The sequence below is a fragment of the Rhinoraja longicauda genome, chromosome 6 (assembly GCF_053455715.1).
Source record: "Rhinoraja longicauda isolate Sanriku21f chromosome 6, sRhiLon1.1, whole genome shotgun sequence".
Taxonomy (NCBI): domain Eukaryota; kingdom Metazoa; phylum Chordata; class Chondrichthyes; order Rajiformes; family Arhynchobatidae; genus Rhinoraja; species Rhinoraja longicauda.
Window position 1 is genome coordinate 465,207 of NC_135958.1, and position 21,584 is coordinate 486,790.

General features: G+C 44.5%; 1 protein-coding gene across 1 annotated transcript; it reads left to right on the forward strand.

Moving 5' to 3' along the window:
* Window positions 1-6: 6 nt before the first annotated feature.
* On the forward strand, window positions 7-18,179 carry tmppe (transmembrane protein with metallophosphoesterase domain). The gene is given in 10 exon segments (XM_078400309.1): window positions 7-323; window positions 325-363; window positions 365-406; window positions 408-582; window positions 1,230-1,249; window positions 1,251-1,289; window positions 1,291-1,342; window positions 11,336-11,501; window positions 13,382-13,521; window positions 15,363-18,179. Coding segments are annotated over 10 exon segments (1,161 nt in total). The 5' UTR covers window positions 7-26; the 3' UTR covers window positions 15,554-18,179.
* The last annotated feature ends 3,405 nt before the right edge of the window (window positions 18,180-21,584 follow it).

The following is a 21,584-nucleotide window of genomic DNA, read 5'->3' on the forward strand; positions in this document are numbered from 1 at the left end:
GCACCCTGCCCTGCGACCACGTCCAGATGTGCACCCTGCCCTGCGACCACGTCCAGATGTGTACCCTGCCCTGCCACCACGTCCAGATGTGTAACCTGCCCTGCCACCACGTCCAGTGGTTCACCGCTTGGAAAATCACAATTGTGGGGTTTCTAATCCTGACCCATTCCAGTTTCATTTCTTTGCTGACTTTGGTTTCAGAGGAGCCTCACATCTTTTCCATGGTCTCCTACTCCTGCCTCGGAATCTACATTTTCCTCATTTTCAGTCTGTTTGTATTAGGGCTGTTGGAAAAGGCCCAGAGATTGATTAGATGTCGCCGCGGCTCCCTGGTCCATCCACACTCGCAATGTTATTTCCGTGTGCCCTGGCCCTCCTGTTCACATTTGCTTGCACTGTCATGGGTCCTCCTCAATGCACGCCAGCCTCCGGTGGTCAAACAAGTGGAGCTATCTCTCCCCAAGTTCCCTCGGTCATTCCACAATTTGAAGATGGTACTGTTGGCTGACATTCATTTAGGGCCCACGGTGGGAAGGACCAAACTTGAAACGGTTGTGAAAATGGTGAATGAACTAAATGCAGGTAAGGCACATACATAAACAATTCAAGACTTCAGCTAAATACTACATAGCAGTTAGATGTGCGAGACTTCTGGTTACACGTTATGTAAAGTTATATGAGGTGCAATGTATCCCAATCCATCATCGACAGGTTGCTGTTTTTTGTGTCCTCCAGTCGTGGCTGATCCAGTCGTGGCTGATCCAGTCGTGGCTGATCCAGTCGTGGCTGATCCAGTCGTGGCTGATCCAGTCGTGGGCTGATCCAGTCGTGGCTGATCCAGTCGTGGCTGATCCAGTCGTGGCTGATCCAGTCGTTGGCTGATCCAGTCGTGGCTGATCCAGTCGTGGCTGATCCAGTCGTGGCTGATCCAGTCGTGGCTGATCCAGTCGTGGCTGATCCCAGTCGTGGCTGATCCAGTCGTGGCTGATCCAGTCGTGGCTGATCCAGTCCGTGGCTGATCCAGTCGTGGCTGATCCAGTCGTGGCTCGATCCAGTCGTGGCTGATCCAGTCGTGGCTGGATCCAGTCGTGGCTGATCCAGTCGTGGCTGATCCAGTCGTGGCTGATCCAGTCGTGATTTAAGATTGCTGTCTTTGTAAGTCACCCTGAAATGGTTAATTAATTAATGAGATGAAGCACATGTTATATAAATAACTCCACCTTTTTCAGATATCATCGTGATAGTCGGTGGACCTGACTGACTCCCAGGTGGTGAATCTCAGAACAGCCCTCTGAGCCCCTGAGACAACTGACGCCAAAATTAGGAACGTACTTTGTTACAGGTAAAGTTTCTCTATATTAGATATGCGGTAGCAAGGCAGCTATAGAAACGGTACAGATAAACCTATATATTTAACTTCTACAGAAATGTTTCTACAGAATAACTTATAGATTTCCCCTCTCCACTCATTGGGGGGAGTAGACGTTAAATACATAGGTTGTTGTCTAAGTCCAGTATGCCTGGTATAGAGTGGATGTGGAGTGGATGTTTCCACTAGTGGGAGCGTTAGGACCATTAGAAACATAGGCCCATCGAGCCTGCACCGCCATTCAATATGATCATGGCTGATCATCCAGCTCAGTAACCTGTACCTGCCTTCTCTCCATACCCCCTGATCCCTTTAGCAAAAAGGCCAAATCTAACTCCCTCTTAAATATAGCCAATGAACTGGCCTCAACTACCTTCTGTGGCAGAGAATTCCACAGACTCACCACTCTCTGTGTGAAGAAATGTTTTCTCATCTCGGTCCTAAAAGACTTCCCCCTTATCCTTAAGCTGTGACCCCTGGTTTCTGGACTTCCCCCAACATCGGGAACAATCTTCCCGCATATAGCCTCTCCAACCCCTTAAGAATTTTATATGTTTTCTATAAGATCCCCCCTCAGTCTTTCTAAATTCCAGCGAGTACAAGCCTAGTCTAATCCAGTCTTTCTTCATATGAAAGTCCCGCCCATCCCAGGGATCAATATAGTGAACCTTCTCTGTACTCCCTCTAAGGCAAAGAACGTCTTTCCTCAGATTAGGAGCCCAAAACTGCACACAATACTCCAGGTGCGGTCTCACCAAGGCCCTGTACAACTGCAGTAGAACCTCCCTGCTCCTAAACTCAAATCCTCTTGCTATAAATGCCAACATACCATTCGCTTTTCTTCACTGCCTGCTGCACCTGCACGCTTGCTTTCAATGACTGGTGCACCATGACACCCAGGTCACGTTGCATCTCCCCCTTCTCCTAATCGTTCACCATTCAGGTAATACTCTGCTTTCCTGTTCTTGCCGCCAAAGTGGAATAACCTCACATTTATCCACATTATATTGCATCTGCCATGCATTTGCCCACTCGCCTAATCTATCCAAGTCACTCTGCAGCCTCCTAGCATCCTCCTCGCAGCTAACACTGCCACCCAGCTTCGTGTCATCCGCAAACTTAGAGATGCCTCAGAATAAAGCACGTACCTTTAGATAGGGGATGAGGAGGCATTCCTTTAGTCAGAGGGTGAGTGAATCTGTGGAATTCATTGTCACAAATGTTTGTGGAGGCCAATTCAATGGATATTATTAGAAGGCAGATATTGACAGATTCTTAATTAGTAAGGGTATCAGGGGTTATGGGGAGGCAGGAGAGTGGGGTTGGGAGGGAAAGATAGATCAGCCATGATTGAATGGTGGGGTAGACTTGATGGACTGAGTGGCCTAATTCTGCTCCCAGAACATGAGCTAATGAAGTGTGCAAAAGGATAATTACAAAATCAGCCAGTTTAGGAAGGCAGAATGATTGGTAAATCTGCCAACCATCTCAGAAAACAGCTAATAGTAACATAGAAAATAGGTGCAGGAGAAGCCATTTGGCCCTTTGAGCCAGCACCACCATTCATTGTGATCATGGCTGATCATCCACAATCAGTAACAGTGCCTGCCTTCTCCCCATATCCCTTGATTCCACTATCCCCTACAGCTCTATCTAACTCTCTTTTAAATTCATCCAGTGATTTGGCCTCCACTGCCTTCTGTGGCAGAGATTCCACAAATTCACAAACTCTGGGTGAAAAAGTTTCTTCTCACCTCAGTTTTAAATGGCCTCTCCTTTATTCTTAGACTGTGGCCCCTGGTTCTGGACTCCCCAACATTGGGAACATTTTTCCTGCATCCAGCTTGTCCTGTCCTTTTATAATTTTATGTCTCCCTAAGATCCCCCTCTCATCCTTCTAAACTCCAGTGAATACAAGCCCAGTCTTTCCAATCTTTCCTCATATGACAGTCCCGCCATCCCAGGGATTAACCTCGTGAACCTACGCTGCACTGCCCTCAATAGCAAGGATGTCATTCCTCCAATTAAGAGACAAAAACTACATACAATACTCCAGGTGTGGTCTCACCAGGGCCCTATACAACTGCAGAAGGACCTCTTTGCTCCTATACTCAAATCCTCTCGTTATGAAGGCCCAACATGCATTAGCTTTCTTCACTGCCTGCTGTACCTGAACGCTTACTTTCAGTGACTGGTGTACAAGGACATCCTAGTCTTGTTGCACTTCCCTTTACCTAATCTGACACCATTGAGATAATAATCTGCCTCCTTGTTTTTACCTCCAAAGTGGATAACCTCACATTTATCTACATTATACTGCATCTGCCACGCATCTGCCCACTCACTCAACCTATCCAAGTCACCCTGCAACCTCCTAACATCCTCTTCGCAATTCACACTACCACCCAGCTTTGTGTCATCTGCAAACTTGCTAGTGTTATTTCTAATTCCATCATCCAAATCATTAATATATATTATAAACAGTTGCGGCCCCAACACCGAGCCTTGCGGCACTCCACTCGCCCACTGCCTGACATTCTGAAAAGGACCCGTTTATTCCTACTCTTTGCTTCCTGTCTGCCAATCAATTCTCTATCCATGTCAATACCCTACCCCCAATACCATGTGCTCTAATTTTACTCACCAATCTCCCGTGTGGGACCTTATCAAAGGCTTTCTGAAAGTCTAGATACACTACATCCACTGGCTCTCATTCATCCATTTTACTTGTCACATCCTCAAAAAATTCCAGATTAGTGAAGCCAGGATTTCCCCTTCATAAATCCATGCTGACTTGGACCAATCCTTTTGCTGCTATCCAAATGCGCCATTATGACCTCTTAATAATTGGCTCCAGCATCTTCCTCACCACCGATGTCAATGATCGGATGAACATCTTCAATTTCATACCTATATTGCCAATGGCTAGTATAGATTTTTTATCATGGATGAAATATTACTTGTAGATAATGGGCAGCTATAGGATTCAGCTGGACAAATAAAGATAATATAACCCCCATATGTCTCTGTCTTGCCACTGTAAGAATGCCTTGACTTTGGCATTGCTGTTTCTGCATATATCTGAAATCACCTTGTGTGGTCCAAAAAATATTATTTTGGCCTCCTCGTTCACAACGGCTGTTGTGAATCTCGAGTTGCTTGTTATCCATCACCAAATTGTTTTCCATGTTACTATCTCCAGCAAAACATTTTTAATCCAACTGAGAAATCTTTATCGTCCACCTTAAAATGTTTGTTAATTACCGCTAGTAAATAAAAGGTTGTGAAATAAAAATTGAAAAGACTATTGCTCAGAATGTTTTCATGCCCCTGAATGTCAGACAGCAAGTCTAGTCTGTGGATTTGCATGTGGCATAGCAAATAGCTTTGCGTAGTTTAATTATTATAGGGACTGTTGGAATATCTTGTCGGAAAGAGTAGGTGCGAATGTCTGATATAAAGTACAAAATGAGATGGGTTGGACAATATAAGGGATGAGTGAAAAGTTTAAATGTTGCTGCCCCGATGTAAACAATTGATTGAAAGGTACAACATGGAAACAGGCCCTTCCGGCCCTACATGCCCATGCTGAATCATCTATTTCACATTGGAGGCAATGAAAACTGCTGCCTTGTATTTTACTAACAAATGCAAATAAGGATTATATGGATAAATCATAAAATGATTACAGAGATTATGTACCTAAGGATATTAACAATTCCTCACTGTTTTTGTTAATCAGTAAAGCAATGCACATTTGGATTTACAGTGAGCCACATGTAGCTTCTGATTAAGGTATGCACGGTGATTAAAGTAATGTGCTTTACTCGTGACCTGTTCTCTCATGGATCCACAATTACAGTGATGTATAGGAAAAAAAACTGCAGATGGCTGGTTAAAATCGAAGGTAGACACAAAATGCTGGAGTAACTCAGCGGGGTCAGGCAGCATCTCGGGAGAGAAGTATTGGGTAACATTTCGGGGTCGTGACCCTTCTTCAGACTGATGTCAGGGGAGGGGGTGGGACAAAGACAGACGTCCCAACCTCACATTTGGCGGGAAAGTTTCCGCTTTCTTATTTCAGTTCCGTCATCCCGATTTCGCCTCACATTTTTCCGCAAAAACACATGCCCCGCCGTACTTGCCTCACCGCTGGCCCGGCCTCGCCGCTGGCCCGGCCTCACCTCGCCGCTAGCCGCGCCTCGCCGCTGGCCCGGCCTTGTCGCCGCCCGACCTCGCCTTGGCCGCTGGCCGCTAGCCTCGCTTCGCTGGTGGAGCGTGAGGCCCATTGATGCTGAGAGGGGATGGGGGGGGGGAGGTTAGAGTGCGGGGGAGTGGGGCAGTGAAGTGGGAGGAGGGAGTGGGGGGTCGGCGGGGGGGGAGGAAGGGAGGCGGAGAGTGGGGATGGGCGGGGTGGGGGAAGTGGATTTGGGGGGAAAGGGAGGGGGTGGGGGTAGGGAGGAGGGATGGGGAATAGTAGGGGGTTGGGGAAAGGGGGGAGTAGGGTTGGGGGGGGACATGGACCGTTGTGATTTGCGTTGAAGACCACTGGAGCAAGTATGTCTTCAATTAAATTAGGTATGTGCAGTTTTTAAATGAAACTCTTTCTTCATAACTTAGTCATACATTTTATGACCGTTGTTCTTTTGGTTCAATACCAAGAGAATTGGGATGTGTACGGAAAAAGCAAAATAGAAAAAACTAAACAATTTTTTCTTTGTTGAAAAAAGTATTTTTGTTCAATAACCTTTCTATAATAGTAGATATACGCATGATAGGCTTGACATTGTACATGTAGTCCAAGAACTACAGACTGTTGGAAATAATAGTCCGTTTTTCATCACATGAATGTAGCACAACGCGTACGCACATTTGGCGTGCATACTTTTTTGCTGAAAAATTGCATTATGAGCCATATTATGAAATTTTAATGTAAAATTCTGAATGTTGGGAGGTCTGCAAAGATAGGATGTAGTTGGAGACAGGAAGACAGGTGAGAGAACTGGGAAGGGGGAGGGGAAAGAGAGGGGACAGAGGAACTATCTGAACTTCAGTCTGAAGAAGGGTCTCGACCCGAAACGTCACCCATGTCAAGTCAACTTTATTTGTTCACATGACATATACAAGATGTGCAGTGAAATGAAAGTGGCAACACCTGCGGATTGTGCTAAAACTACAAAACAGAATAGAATTATTTTTTTTTAACACAAAAAATAAATGAATACAGTAAATTAAATTAGTCCCTGGTGTATGAGAGTTAACAGTCCTGATAGCCTGTGGGAAGAAACTCCGTCTCATCCTCTCTGTTTTCCACAGCGTGACAAGCGGAGGCGTTTGCCTGACCGTAGCAGCTGAACAGTCCGTTGCTGGGTGGTAGGGGTCCCCCATAATGTGGCTGGCTCTGGATCTACACCTCCTGATGTATAGGTCCTGCAGGGGGGGGGCGAGTGTAGTTCCCATGGTGCGTTCAGCCGAACACACTACTCTCTGCAGGGCCCATCCTGTCCTGGGCACAGCTGTTCCCAAACCAGATTGTGATGTTTCCGGACAGATGCCTTTCTACAGCCCCAGGAGTAGAAGCACTGAAGGATCTCAGAGAGACCACCCATTCCTTCTTCTGAGATGCTGCCTGATCCGCTGAATTACTCCAGGATTTTGTGATACCTTCGATTTTTACCAGCATCTGCAGTTATTTTCTTACCTAATATTAATGGAATGCTTACAAATGACAGAGAGGGGAAGTTCTGCATTTCATCAGTTTGATGTGAAAAATTCCTTTTGGCTTCCTTGCAGAAATAAAGACCAGCTGTCTTGTTCAATCTCACTGAGAAGTACCAGAAGTGCATTGCCCTTTGCATTCAATGGAAATGCTTTAATTTGCTTTAAGGGAAACCATTCTTGCTCCAACTCGTCTGAGCTGTTTATGTCTTTCATTTGAATAGGAAGAGTTAGTTGAGCCATTAGACTAAAACTAGCAATTACGCAGTTGCTTCCAAGCCAAAAGCAAAATACTGTAGATGCTAGGAAGTGGTATATAAAGAGAACGTGCTGAAAATGCTTAGTATGTAGCAGGTCAGGGTGTGTGCTTCCTTCTGTTCATATTTGCCTTTGGGTCCGGGTCATTGACTGATAGAGCACAGCCTTGCAAACTAGCAGGGTTTGCCTTTGGGTCTGGGTCCATTGACTGATAGTGCACAGCCTTGCAAACTAGCAAGGTTTGCCTGTGGCTATCAATGCCATGCAGTATTTCATTTTGAAAATATTAACTCAAATTGATCCTTTTCTTTAGATATTACATAAAGTAGTCTCCTTAACACTGTATGTGCCAATTGAAGTAATATCCAGAAGCCAGGAGTTATACAATTGGTGAAAGTCTGAAAATACATGGTATATACAAAATGTTGTAAGCACACTTGAGTGTTTGCTTGCATTTGGGAAATGTTCAAGGTTTCAAGGTCAGTTTATTGTCACATGTGCCAATTAAGGTACAGTGAAATTAGAAAAAAAAAGCAACAAGACACACAAAAGTTAACATAGACACCACAGCGGGATTCCCCATGTTCCTCACTGTGATAGAAGGTAATAAAGTCCAATCTCCTTCCTCTTTTATTCTCCCGCGGTTGGGACAGTTGAACATCGGCTGTCAGGGCGTTCGAAGCTCCGCAGCCGGCGGTCGAAGCTCCCGCGTTGGGACGATCAAAGCTCCTGTGGCTTGGACTTCCCGAAGTCGGTCTCTCACCAGAGATCGCAAAGCTCCGTGATATTAAAGTCCGCAGGCACCCGCAGTTGGAGCGCTCGAAGTCGGTCTCCAGCAAAGGTCGCCACTCCTCGATGTTAGGCCGCAGTGTGGACGGAGATACGATATGGAGAAAAAATCGTATCTCTGTCAAGGTAAGAGATTAGAAAAAGTTTCCCCCAACTCCCCCCCCCCCCCACCCCACATAAAACAAGCTAAAGAATACTAGAAGCATACGTTTAACACAAACAAACAAACAAATAAGAAAGAAGGAAGGGACAGACAGACTGTTGGCGAGGCAGCCATTGCTGGCGCCACCCGGTGGAGATTATGACACATGTGGAGATCTTAGTTAAAGGAGCAATACTTTGTATATGCTAAATAAAGAATGCTTTAGCACTAGGTGTGCATTGAAATTTAATTCTGTGTATCTCCAGCATATTAAGTATACATTATAAGTTGGTAGATCTATTTGATTAGATCAAAAAATAGTGAGACAGTAAATTGTGAAAGAGGCACAAAAATCTGCATAGTTACAAACCATCTTCCTGACTGGATAAAAAGGTTATCGGCCTGTCATTTAGATAATGGCTGCTTCTCTACCTCGGCCATTTCCCAGTGCAGTCCCTTGATTTTTCTTAATGTCTGGGATATATATTTTTTTCTCTTTTGAAGTTAGAAAAAGGGGACGTACAACGTGATCTGGGTGTCTTAGTGCATCAGTCCACTGAAAGGAAGCATGCAGGTACAGCAGGCAGTGAAGAAAGCCAATGGAATGTTGGCATTCATAACAAGAGGAGTTGTGTATAGGAGCAAAGAGGTCCTTCTGCAGTTGTACAGGGCCCTAGTGAGACCGTACCTGGAATACTGTGTGCAGTTTTGGTCTCCAAATTTGAGGAAGGATATTCTTGCTATTGAGGACGTGCAGCGTAGGTTTACTAGGTTAATTCCCGGAATGGCGGGGGACTGTCATATGTTGAAAGACTAGAGCGACTAGGTTTGTATACACTGGAATTTAGGATGAGAGGGGGATCTTATCGAAATGTATAAGATTATTAAGGGGTTGGACATGTTAGAGGCAGGAAACATGTTCCCAATGTTGGGGGAGTCCAGAACCAGGGGCCACAGTTTAAGAATAAGGGGTAGGCCATTTAGAACAGAGATGAGGAAAAACTTTTTTAGTCAGCGAGTTGTGAATCTGTGGAATTCTCTGCCTCAGAGGGCAGTGGAGGCCAATTCTCTGAATACATTCAAGAGAGAGCTAGATAGAGCTCTTAAGGATAGCGGAGTCAGGGGGTATGGGGAGAAAGCAGGAACGGGGTACTGATTGAGAATGATCAGCCATGATCACATTGAATGGCGGTGCTGGCTCGAAGGGCCCGAATGGCCTACTCCTGCACCTATTGTCTATTGTCTATTGAAAGAGCGTAATTGAGCCCCCACGGTACTCAGGATAGAGAATTCTAAAGGTTCACTGTCCTCATTGTTCCTCTAGGTTTCTACCCCATCCCAAAAGATATGCAGATTTGTAAGTTAATTGGCTTCTGCACATTGACTCCAATGTGGATGAGAATGTGAGATCATCTAGAACTGGTGTGGACTGGGTGATCGAAGATCGACATGGACTCAGTGGGCCACAGAGCCTGTTTCCATGCTGTGTCTCTAAACTAAACACTCAATCTTTCTTCTTACTATGAGGCTGAATCTCTGGTCCAGTCTGGTAAAATTTCGCTGCGCTTGATTTATGGTGGAATATTCTTTCTTGGGTGTGGAGACCTAAATTGTAGACAAAACTTGAAGTGTATGTCTCATCATGATCCAACACAAATTGCACTAAAATACATACTTTATACTTTACATAAAATTCTCAAGTAATAAAAGTAACATTATTTACTCTCCTTACTGCTTCTCTTGCCTGTATGTTGGCCTTCAATGACTTGCATACATGCACACTGAGATCCTTCAATGACTTGCATACATGCACACTGAGATCCTTCAATGACTTGCATACATGCACACTGAGATCCTTCAATGACTTGCATACATGCACACTGAGATCCATTTGAACATCAACATATCCAATCTCTCCTCATTTAATAAACACTCTTTTATGTTAAGTTCATCACAATGGACTACCTTGCATTTTTCTACTTTATGACCAATTTACCTATAGTCAATAGACAATAGGTGCAGGAGTAGGCCAATCGGCCCTTTGAGCCAGCACCGCCATTCAATGTGATCATGGCTTCTCATTCACAATCAGTACCCCATTCCTGCCTTCTCCCCATACCCCCTGACTCCACTATCTTTAAGAGCTCTATCTAGCTCTCTCTTGAAAGCATCTAGAGAATTGACCTCCACTGCCTTCTGAGGCAGAGAATTCCACAGATTTACAACTCTCTGACTGAAAAAGTTAACACTCTTAAGTCACACTCTTAAGAGTCACAGAGCAAGGAAATAGGTTCTTACGTCCAAATCATCCATGTTTACCAATATGCCCCATCTTGTCTAGTCCCATTTGTCTGTGTTTGGACCATTTCCTTCTGAACCTTTCCTATCCATGTACCTGTCTAAATGTCTTTTAAAAATGTTGTTTATTGTACCAACCTCAATTATTTCCTTTGCAGTTAGTTCCACATTCCCACCAATCTCTGTGGAAAAAGTTGCCCCTTGGGTTCTTATTACATCTTTCTCCTCTTACCTTTACATATGCCCCTACTCTTTATTCCTGTCCTATGGCAACAGACACTGCATTCACTCTATCTATTCCACATGATGTCATACGTCTCTGAGATCATTCCTCAGCCTCCTGTGCTCTAAGGAACGAACTTGCCCAAACGCTCCCCAACAGTTCAACCTCTTGAATCCTGGCAGCATCCTTGCAAATAGCCAGCAAGTATAAACTGTGGCAATGTGTAATTTCAAGATAAAACACAGCAGCTTAGTTAATAAAAGTTTAGAACATTAGAAGTTGCCATTTTGATGTGGAACATCTTATTAGAATGGAGGAGCAGTTTTTACCAAAACAAACCCCCTCCCCCCCCCCCCCCCCCCCTCCTCCCCAAATGTTGATTAACTTGTAAATTCACAGCTTTATTAATTATCTCAGATATTGTTTTGAATTTATTGACATTTTTGCCCCTCTTTTATACATGCCATTCTGACAAAGTTAGTTGGGGGCAGTTGAGGCAAATAATGAACTGTGTGCCATCTTTCTGGGTGAATCTCAGGTAACCATGACTATTACAGTGCTGATGTCAACAACTGGTTAATACACCTGCGATCGTTGGATATTCAGCCTCTCCACAATGCACACGTCAAGATCTACAGCCCCAGTGGGAACAAGGACTGGTTCTGCCTGGCTGGGGTCGATGATGTTGAAGCAGAGATGTTACGGTAAGTTAATCTTTATAGGTTTTCTCCGTTTACACTGGCCCTTGTGGAATGTGTTCCAGAGATGTGGAATACTTCGACCTTTCTGAGAAAAACAAATACACCTGCTTTTCTCCTCCCTCCTCAAATCAATGAAAGGGTAACTTGAAAAACAAATGGGAAGTTTTTATGTTTTCTCTCGAGCCCATAAGCTGTCATGTGTTCACTAAATTCCAGTGCTGGAATTCAATAAGATAATCACCACACTTTGTCCCAAAGTGCTGTTTGGTGGACTTGTTTTTCTCGACCATTGAGGTATAAGGTACAGGCTTTTTGTTTTATTTTTCTATATGTGTGTGTAAACAATATATATATATATATACTTCAGATTACATTATTGTTAAATGAGTATAAATATTGTAAAATAAATACAGAACAACAATAAATAATACAAAATGTTGCTCTTAAGGAAGTGATTGACACAGACATGGGAGTTTTCATTTCTCACCACACACAGGCAGCCAGCTAGAGGGTGACTTCATTTTTAATGCAGAGACTTATTTTCTATGTATTTGCATGGTGTCGGTAATTCAGCCACACTTTTAATATATTCCATATTTTCTGTCTAATGGGCAAGAACAGGTGAGATGATTACGTTTGTATCAATTTTGGTTTATACACTAAAAGGGACTTTGAAAGCTTGAGGTTTCTGAAGATGGCTGTGCTGTCATTAGACAGATGAAATGGCAGTGAAGTCCCCAGGGTTGGCCTTCGATTCACAGATATTCAATGGTACTTTATCACATGTACCTAGTACAGTGAAATTCTTTTTTTGCATACAGTTCAGTAAAATCTTTCTATACATAGGCACAATGATACCCAAGTAGAAGAACATAGGAATTTTATATTACACTGAGACAGTACACAAGAGTGCCACGTATCTGGTGCCATTTTGTAAGATTCAAGTCTTTGGTTGTTTGTAGTGTCTTGACGTTACACTCAGGACAATAAAGTGCTGTAGAATGCTGACAAATAGCAAGATATCACAGAAAGGTTGTTGCTATCCTGTAAAACAGAAAGTGATATTTGTTGGCAAAATAGTGTAAGAAAATAACTGCAGATGCTGGTACAAATCGAAGGTATTCACAAAATGCTGGAGTAACTCAGCGGGTCAGGCAGCATCTCGGGAGAGAAGGAATGGGTGACGTTTCGGTCGAGACTTCTTCAGACAGGCAAAATATTCAGGCAAATTTTGAGAGTTGAATCCAAAGTTTGCATTTCAAAGGAGTTGGAAGGCAGAGGATCTAAAACTAGCCCTGGAAGAGCTAAAATACAATAAGCATAAGTTCATAAGCCATAGGAACAGAATTAGGCCATGCATCCCATTGAGCCTACTCTGCCATTCGATCATGGTTGATCTATCTTTCCCTCTCAACCCCAATTCTCCTGCCTTCTCCCAATGACCTTTGACACCCTTACTAATCAAGAATCTGTCAATCTCTGCTTTAAAAATATCCAATGACTGCCTCCACTGCCGTCTGTGGCAATGAATCCCACAGATTCACCACCCTCTGACTAAAGAAATTCCTCACCATCTCCTTTCTAAAGGTACCATATTATTCTGAGGCTGTGCCCTCTGGTCCTAGACTCTCCCACTAGTGGAAATGTCCTCTCCATGTCCACTCTATCGGAGGCCTTTCACTATTTGGTAGGTTTCAGTGAGGCCCCCCTTCGTCCTTCTAAACTCCAGCAAGTACAGGCCCAGAGCCATCAAACGCACATCATGCACGAACCCAGGCAAATACATCAGAACGTTCTATCAGAGAAATGAGGACATGAGCTTGCCAGTCAGTACTCCAGGTAATATTGATCTATTGACTTGGCTTTTGCTGCTTCTTGTTTAGGTATCCTGGACATGGTATGGACTTGAAGAAAGCATTGGATGGCTGCAGCACTGAAGATGCTATTGTGCTGTTGGCACACCAGCCAGTAGCCGCCAAACGTGCTCTTCAGAGCAGGCCAGATATCAGCCTGGTTCTCTCTGGTATGAAAGACCCTATTATTATCTGTTTCATTTTATCCTTTCGTGGGGAAAAGAAAGTGTCAAAGTAACTTGAATAAGTGTCTGAACAACATCGTGGACATACAAAGTTCCTCAGAGCTAATATTAAACTTGGTGTTAATTCTTTACCTACAACTATCCAATCTATACTCCCACACACCATCTGATATTCCGTAACTACATTCCATACAAATTACTGATCATGTGCCAGATCATGTGCCAGACCACTGCAAGTATCAGTGTTGATGGTGGAATATGCTGACACTATGACTGGCCGACAGTTTGAGTGAGAGTGACATGTTTAATAATAGTCTGATAATGGCACAACATTTCTGTGCAGCAAGATGTGATCGACATGGTCTAGTAGTATTGGTGTGGTACTAGTTTGTGGGTACACTCCTCGCCATGAATTCCCAAATATTAACATTTCTCTGTAGTTGTCAGCAGTTGGATAACAGCGTCAAATGACTAATGGGCTAAAAATATTTTGAAGAACCGCCGTGGTGTCTGCCCTCCCAGTCTATATTAATTATGTTTCCATCTGTGCTAAACGATTTATGCAACTAAAATGTGTTATTTAATAGCCTGTACTCCATATGATAAAGGTGTTGATTTACGGCTTTGGTTTATGTCATTGTGCAGTTAGCATCTAAAACAAAAGTTCTGGTTTATGGGAAGTGTTGTACATCTGCACATTATCTTTGCAATGCAAACTGCTGATGTCTGTGGGCACGGTATGAGAAGGGATTTAATGTGTGAAGAATGTCAATTTTGCCCTTCTAATCACCCAATTAAGTTCTTCCTCCTTGCTTTATATTTCTCAAAGGTGCCATCTGATTTCATCCTCTTAAACCTTGCATGATCTTCCTTTTTCTTTTTACCAAATTTACCATCTCTTTGTGATCCAAGTTTCCCTTTTTTGCCATCATTATCCTTCCTCCTTGCTGGAATATGCTCGTCTCTTAGAACAACACAGAAGGAAACTATCAGCCCATTATGCCCATGATGGTTTTTAGTGGAGCAATCCCACCAGTCCCATTCACCCTTACATTATTTCCTTGTCTCCTGCAAGTTATTCTCTCTCACATGTCCACCAACTCCTCTTTTTGTTTAGTTTAGGAATACAGTGCAGAAACAGGCCCTTCGGCCCACCAAGTCCGCACCGACCAGCGATCCCCTCACATTAACACAATCCTACACACATTAGGGACAATTTAATTTATACCTAGCCAATTAACCTGCAGGTCTTTGGAGTGTGGGAGGAAACCGAAGATCTCAGAAATCCCACGCAGTCAAAGGGGGAACATATAAACTCCGTACTGACAGCACCCATAATCGGAGTCGAACCCGGGTCTCCAGCGCTGTAAGGCAGCAACTCTACCTCTGCGCTACCGTGCCGCCCCTTATCGCTTTCCGTGTCGTTTACCTACACCAAAGGTTAATAACTATCAATTTACATACCATTGTTGAGATGTGGGAAACAGTGAGAACACATGGGGGAGCCCACAGTCATGGAGAGAAACTGCAAACTCTGCACAGACAGACAGTACCTTAGGTCAGGAATGAACCCTAGCTCTTACAACGCTGAGGCAGCAGCACTAACTGCTGCACCACTCTATCACCATGAGGGAAGATGCGTAAAAGTTTTGAATCTCCAAAGATGATTTACTTTGTATCAATAAAAGGCTCTCATTGTTAATGTATTTGGCAGATGTACAATATTTAACAACTTGGTTTAAATCTTTGTCATTTAGAAATAGCTTGGTGTTTATGATTACCATTACAAATCCAACATCCAAATGTATTTTTTATTATTTCAACAGGTCATACACATGGTGGACAGATCTTTCCTCTAGCAATTGCTGCCTATTTCTTGAATCCATACTTTGAAGGTCTTTATAAAACCGCTGAGAACAATTTAGTGTACGTAACTCCTGGGACAATTTACTATGGCATTCCAATGAGACTAGGAAGCAGAGCAGAAATAACAGAACTCATTTTTAAGACTGAGTGACATTACTCTCTTGCTTCTGGCATCTCCAACTTTGACCAATGAATGGTAAACACGGTGTGTTTGGGGCACAGGTGAAGAATATGATGAAGAAGAAATATCGCCTGTCCCTTCTCTCCCCAGATAGAAACATAGAAAATTGGTGCAGGAGGAGGCCATTCGAGCCAGCAACACCATTCGTTGTGATCATGGCTGATCATCCACAATCAGTTCAACAGTTCAACAGAGCTTTATTTGTCATTCGGTACCAAGGTACCGAACGAAACTACATAGCAGTCACACACAAAAAAAGAACACAAGACACATAACCCCAACACAAACGTCCATCACAGTGACTCCAAACACCCCCTCACTGTGATGGAGGCAACAAAACTTCCACTCTCTTCCCCACGCCCACGGACAGACAGCTCGTCCCCGACCGACCCGCACAGTCCCCGCAAGGGGATGGAAGTCCCCGCGGCCGAGTCGCACCGGGCGCTGAGACGTCTCGCGGCCGAACCGGGCGATGGAAGGCCCCACGACCGAGCCATGCGCAGCTAAGTCCCGCGGCCGAGCCGCACCGGGCGATGTTAGGCCCCGCGGCCAAGCCGCACCGGGCGATGTTAAGTCCAGCGGCCGAGCCGCATCAGCAATGAAAAGTCCCGCGGCTGAGCCGCGCCGAGCGATGTTAGGCCCCGCGGCCCGGGCACTGTTAAGTCCAGCGGCCGAGCCGCACCAGCGATGTTAGGCCCCGCGGCCGAGCCGCACCGGGCGATGGAAGGCCCCGCGGCCAAGCCGCACCGGGCACTGTTAAGTCCAGCGGCCGAGCCGCGCCGGGCGATGTTAAGTCTAGCGGCCGAGCCGCACCGGGCGATGGAAGGCCCCGCGGCCGAGCCGCACCCCGCGCCGTGAGGAAGAGACCTAAAAGAGAAAGGTTTCCCCCACCCACACCACCACCCCCCACACATACACAACCAAAAAAAAAAACCCAAAAAAAAAACCATCCCAACACCGACACACAACAAAAAAAAAAGGAAAAAAGACGAACAGACTGCTAGCGAGCCGCAGCCGTTAGGCGCTGCCACTTCCGAGTAGGAGTAACCCGTGCCTGCCTTTTCCCCATATCCCTTGATTCCGTTTGCCCCAAGAGCTCTATCTAACTCTCTTTTAAATTCATCCAGTGATTTGGCCTCCACTGCCCTCTGTGGCAGAGAATTCCACAAACTCGCAACTCTCCGGGTGAAAAAGTTTTTTTCTCATCTCAGTTTTAAATGGCCTCCCCATTATTCTTAGACGGTGGCCCTGGTTCTGGACTCCCCCAACATTGGGAACATTTTTCCTTCATCTAGCTTGTCCAGTCCTTTTATAATTGTATATGTTTCTGTAAGATCCCCTCTCATCCTTCTAAATTCCAGTGAATACAAGCCCAGTCTTTCCAATGTTTCCTCATATGACAGTCCCGCCATCCCGGGGATTAACTTTGTGAAACTATGCTACACTCCCTCAATAGCAAGGATGTCCTTCCTCAAATTAGGAGACCAAAACTGCACACAATACTCCAGATGTGGTCTCACCAGGGCCCTGTACAACTGCAGGACTTTACGCCTATACTCAAATCCTCTCATTATGAAGGCCAACATGCCATTAGCTTTTTTCACTGCCTTACTTGCTGAGTTCCTCCAACACTGTGTTTTGCTCAAGATTCTTGTGTTCCCTAGGTAATTAATTTAATTGACTGCTGATGAGTCATCAATTAATTGTTTTGGAGAGATCAAAGTATATATTTCCAATGACTTGATCCCTTTTAAGACTAAGGTGCCGAGCAAAGGCGTTGGTGATTAGTGGCAGTCCTTATGGGGTTTACAATTGCTTGTTTGCCCACTCTCTGTGGTCCTTGGGTCTAAGTGTTGACCTGTGCTCCAGGGAGTGCCTCCCGTCCTTCTTTGCTGGTCATTTGGGGATCATAGACTCTCCAGCCACTTCATACATCCATAACAGCATGGTGACTCCTGCAAGCCATGAAGTGAGAGATGCTGCACACAAGTCAAGTCAAGTTTATTTGTCACATACACATGCACGATGTGCAGTGAAATGAAAGTGGCAATGCCTGCGGATTGTGCAAAAAAAGAATTACAGTTACAGCATATAAATTAAATTGCCTTCTTGCAATCCAATGTACAGAGAAACCCTGCGCAAGAATAAGTGGGAAATATTCAATAAAGACACCCCTGACTTGCCAAAGGGTTATGTAAGAAAATAACTGCAGATGCTGATACAAATGGACGGTATTTATTTCACAAAATGCTGGAATAACAGCGGGTCGGGCAGCATCTTGGAGAGAAGGAATGGGTGACGTTTCGGGTCGAGACCCTTCTTCTGCCAAAGGGTCATGTTCTGTGAACCCGCCTGCGAGTCCGACTTTATGTTGGAATCCCCTACCCCGGCCTGAAATAACTCGGAGTTTGAAGAAGGATCTCAACCCGAAACGTCACCGAGCCATGGCATGGCATGGCATGGCATGCTCTCCGGCCAGAGATGCTGCTTTACCCGGCCTGGCCTGGCCTGGCCTGGCCTGCGTTAGTCCAGCACTGTCTGTGTGTGTGTCCGCCATTGCCCTGCCTGGCCTAGCCTGGCCTGAGTTAGTCCAGCACTGTGTGGGGGTGTGTCTGTGGGGGGGGGGGTGTGTCTGTGGTGTGGGGGGGGAGGGGTTGTGTGGGGGTGTCTGTGGGGGGGGGGGGGGGGGGTGTGTGTCGCCATTGCCAGTCCCGGCCCTCTCAGCGGCGTCCGCCTCTATCCAGGGCACTTTCTGCGGCGCGTGGCCGTCTGGGTAAACAGCACCGCCATTGCCCTGGCCTGCTGCGTTAGTCCAGCACTGTGTGCCTGCCTTTCCAGACTTACTCCAGCACTGTGTCTGTCCGCCCTTGCCCTGCCTGCGTTATTCCAGCGCTGTCTGTGTGTGTGTCTCGCCGCTGCCAGTCCCGGCCCTCCCCGCGGCTCCCGGCTGTATCCAGGGCACTTTCCGCGGCGCGTGGCCTTCTGGGTAAGCGACACCGCCATTGCCCGCTTGAGTTGCGTCTCGTCGTTGGGGCACTTTCTGCGGCGCATGGCCGTCTGGGTAAGCAATACCGCCATTGCCGGCTTGTTTCCAATGTAAACGAGTGATCGTACAGTGTTGTGCAAATCACAAACTGCCAGGCTTATTTACATAAATGCAAGTTTACGCAAGTCGACCATTGCTTAAGTCGCAGAGTGTCTGTACATAATATCTTAAAGAGTTTTTATTCTCACTTTGCTGACTACCATTGAATTCCAAATCAAAAATATTTTCCTTTGTGAATTTCGTGTACGTTTCATATTTGCCAAAAGATTCACAATTATTACTGGTTTATTGATGCCTTAAATTGTTGCTGATTCTATAAATCCATCTACGTGATGCGATGTTAATTACTGCATTGTTTAAGAATGGGTGGTTTATAAATACTAGAGAGACGGTTCCTCTTTTGATTTGACTTCCATTGATCTGTCTTGATTTTATCTACTTTGAGCATATTGCAATCTCTTAGTCATTTCCTTGTGATATCATCTTAACATGTAACACATATTGCGCTTCCTTGCTGTTAAAGGCAGTAATATGTTATTATGGTTTCATCTTTGAGGTACGCTGTCTTAATTTTTAAGATGGTTATCACTGTTGCTGTGTGAAGGAGAGTGCAAGTGCTTGTTTCCACAACGATCAGCAGTAAGTGTGTGAAACAAGAATTCAATTATCTGAATATAGAAATTTAAAACAAGCCTTCAGCAACTGGGCCAAGCTTTCGAAAATAAAATGAGTATTCCAGGCCAGTCCTAGTCACTTTGAATCTTTTTTTAATAAACACTTGAATCAGTTTGAATTAACCGATCAAAATGAGAAGCTAGTCAACAAAGTAATTAACTGCTGATTTGAATTAAGAGTACACTTAAAATGTATAACATTTTGTAGCTTTCAACATCTCAACTAAAGCTGAGGTTATTGCAAAAAAACATACTATTTTGAAAAAGGAAACAGGTATCCTGCAAATCTAAGAAAGTAAATAGGAAATGTTGGAAATGCACAGTAAAGAAAAAGGTGGGTGAATATTTTAGATGTTGCACCTTTCATTAGAAAATGCTTATTACAACCATTGACAAGAGACCCTTTGGTGACAATTAATCCTCAGTTTCGACTATATTGCACTTCAAACTCATGATAGTGAATACACTTTGTGCCTTTGTTTTAAATTTCCCTTTACTCCTTGTTCATTGTTCCCAATTAGGTACAGAACACAGATTGCCTTTTATGCAATGTAAGGAAAATAGAATAAACAGACTTGACTTAATAATTGGGCATAGCAAGAACCTGGCACTGTAGAATTTTTTTTGCCGAAGACAAGGTTAAGTTTGTTAAATGTAGAAGCTGGCTCTGAAATACTGTCCAGCTAAATAGTGAACTAAATATGTTCAACAAAACTTGTGAGTGTTTTAATCTGTGGAATCTTTTTAAAGATGAATAAATTTTCTCTATTAAAACTAAACAATATTTTCTGTCTCCTAAACAAATTTCATTACCTACTTAGCAATCTTGATATTTGAGACGAAGTCTGAACAGTGTGCAAATAAAATATTAGTAATTTATTTATTCACAGGATGTGGACCTTGCAGCACCGCAACATTTATTGTCCATCCTTAAGCTCCCCTCAAATGAGGAAATAGTTCAGAGACATGGTGGGTTAGAATGAGCAGCTACACCTCGTACAAATACTCGTGTGAAACAATAACCCAACCAGTGAGCACCATTAATCCAAAGATACTCAAATAATTTGACTTTGGGTTTTTATTCTGGCATATTAATATCCAAAATCCTCAGCCATCTTTATACTGCCTGAAACAACAAGATTCCCTTAAAAGACCCTGCACTTTTCACCTTGTAAAAGATTGTTGGGTAAGTTACAACCTTGCCTTATCAAGGGAAGGCAAGCTGTTCCTTGCTCAGACTGGCCTACATGTGACTCTTAACTGTAGAGACAAGATACTGCAGATGTTGGTTACAAAAAAAGACAAAGTGCTGGAGTAACCCAGCGGGTCAGGCAGCACCACTGGGAAACATGGAGAGGTGATGTTTTGGGATTCAGATTGATTGTAGGGTGGGGGGGGGGGAGGGAGAAAGCTGGATAAGAAGAGAGGCAAGACAAAACCTGTTAAGAATAATGAGTCTGAAGAAGGGTCTCGACCCAAATTGTCACCCATTCCTTCTCTCCAGAGATGCTGCCTGTCCTGCTGAGTTATTTTGTCCGCATTTTGTGTCTACCCTGGCAAGTAATAGATGGATACAAGGGATGGGAGTTTTTGATAGGCAGATGATTGGACAGAGGTGAAAAGAGAAAAGGATTGAAGAGTTGTGAATAGTGGAACTAGAGAAAGGAATTTAGGAGGAAGGAAGAAAGAGATGCAAGTCCCAGTGGGCACAGGAAGGGGGAGAAGCAAGGGGGGGGGGGGGGGGTTATAGTTACCTCAAATTGCATTGTAAACTACCCAAGTGGAATATGAGGTGCAGTTCCTCCATTTTGCAGATGGCAATGGAGGAGGCCCAGGACAGAAAAGAAAAGTCACTATGGGAATGAGGAGTTAAAATGTTTAGCAACTGGGGCATCCAGTGGGCCTTGGCAGACTGAGTGCAAGTGTTCAGTGAAACAGTCAGTCTACGCTTGGTCGTGCTGATATACATGAGGCCACATTGGGAAACCAGATGCAGTAGAGGCCAACCCAGGTCCCATTTGCTAATCATTTTACCTCCTCTTCCCATTACCATGTTGAAATGTCTGTCCTGGGCCTCCTCATTTCAACCCAATGGTGTGAACATTGAATTCTCCAATTCTAGTTAGCTACAAAATTCCCCTCCCCCTCCCTCCTCCCCTCCTATCTCCTGTGTCCCACCTGGACTCTCACCCATTTCCCCCATCACCTACATTGCTTCCTCTAGCTTCACAATTTGCAGCTCATCAATCCATTTGCCTCACACCTGTGTTCATCTGTCCTT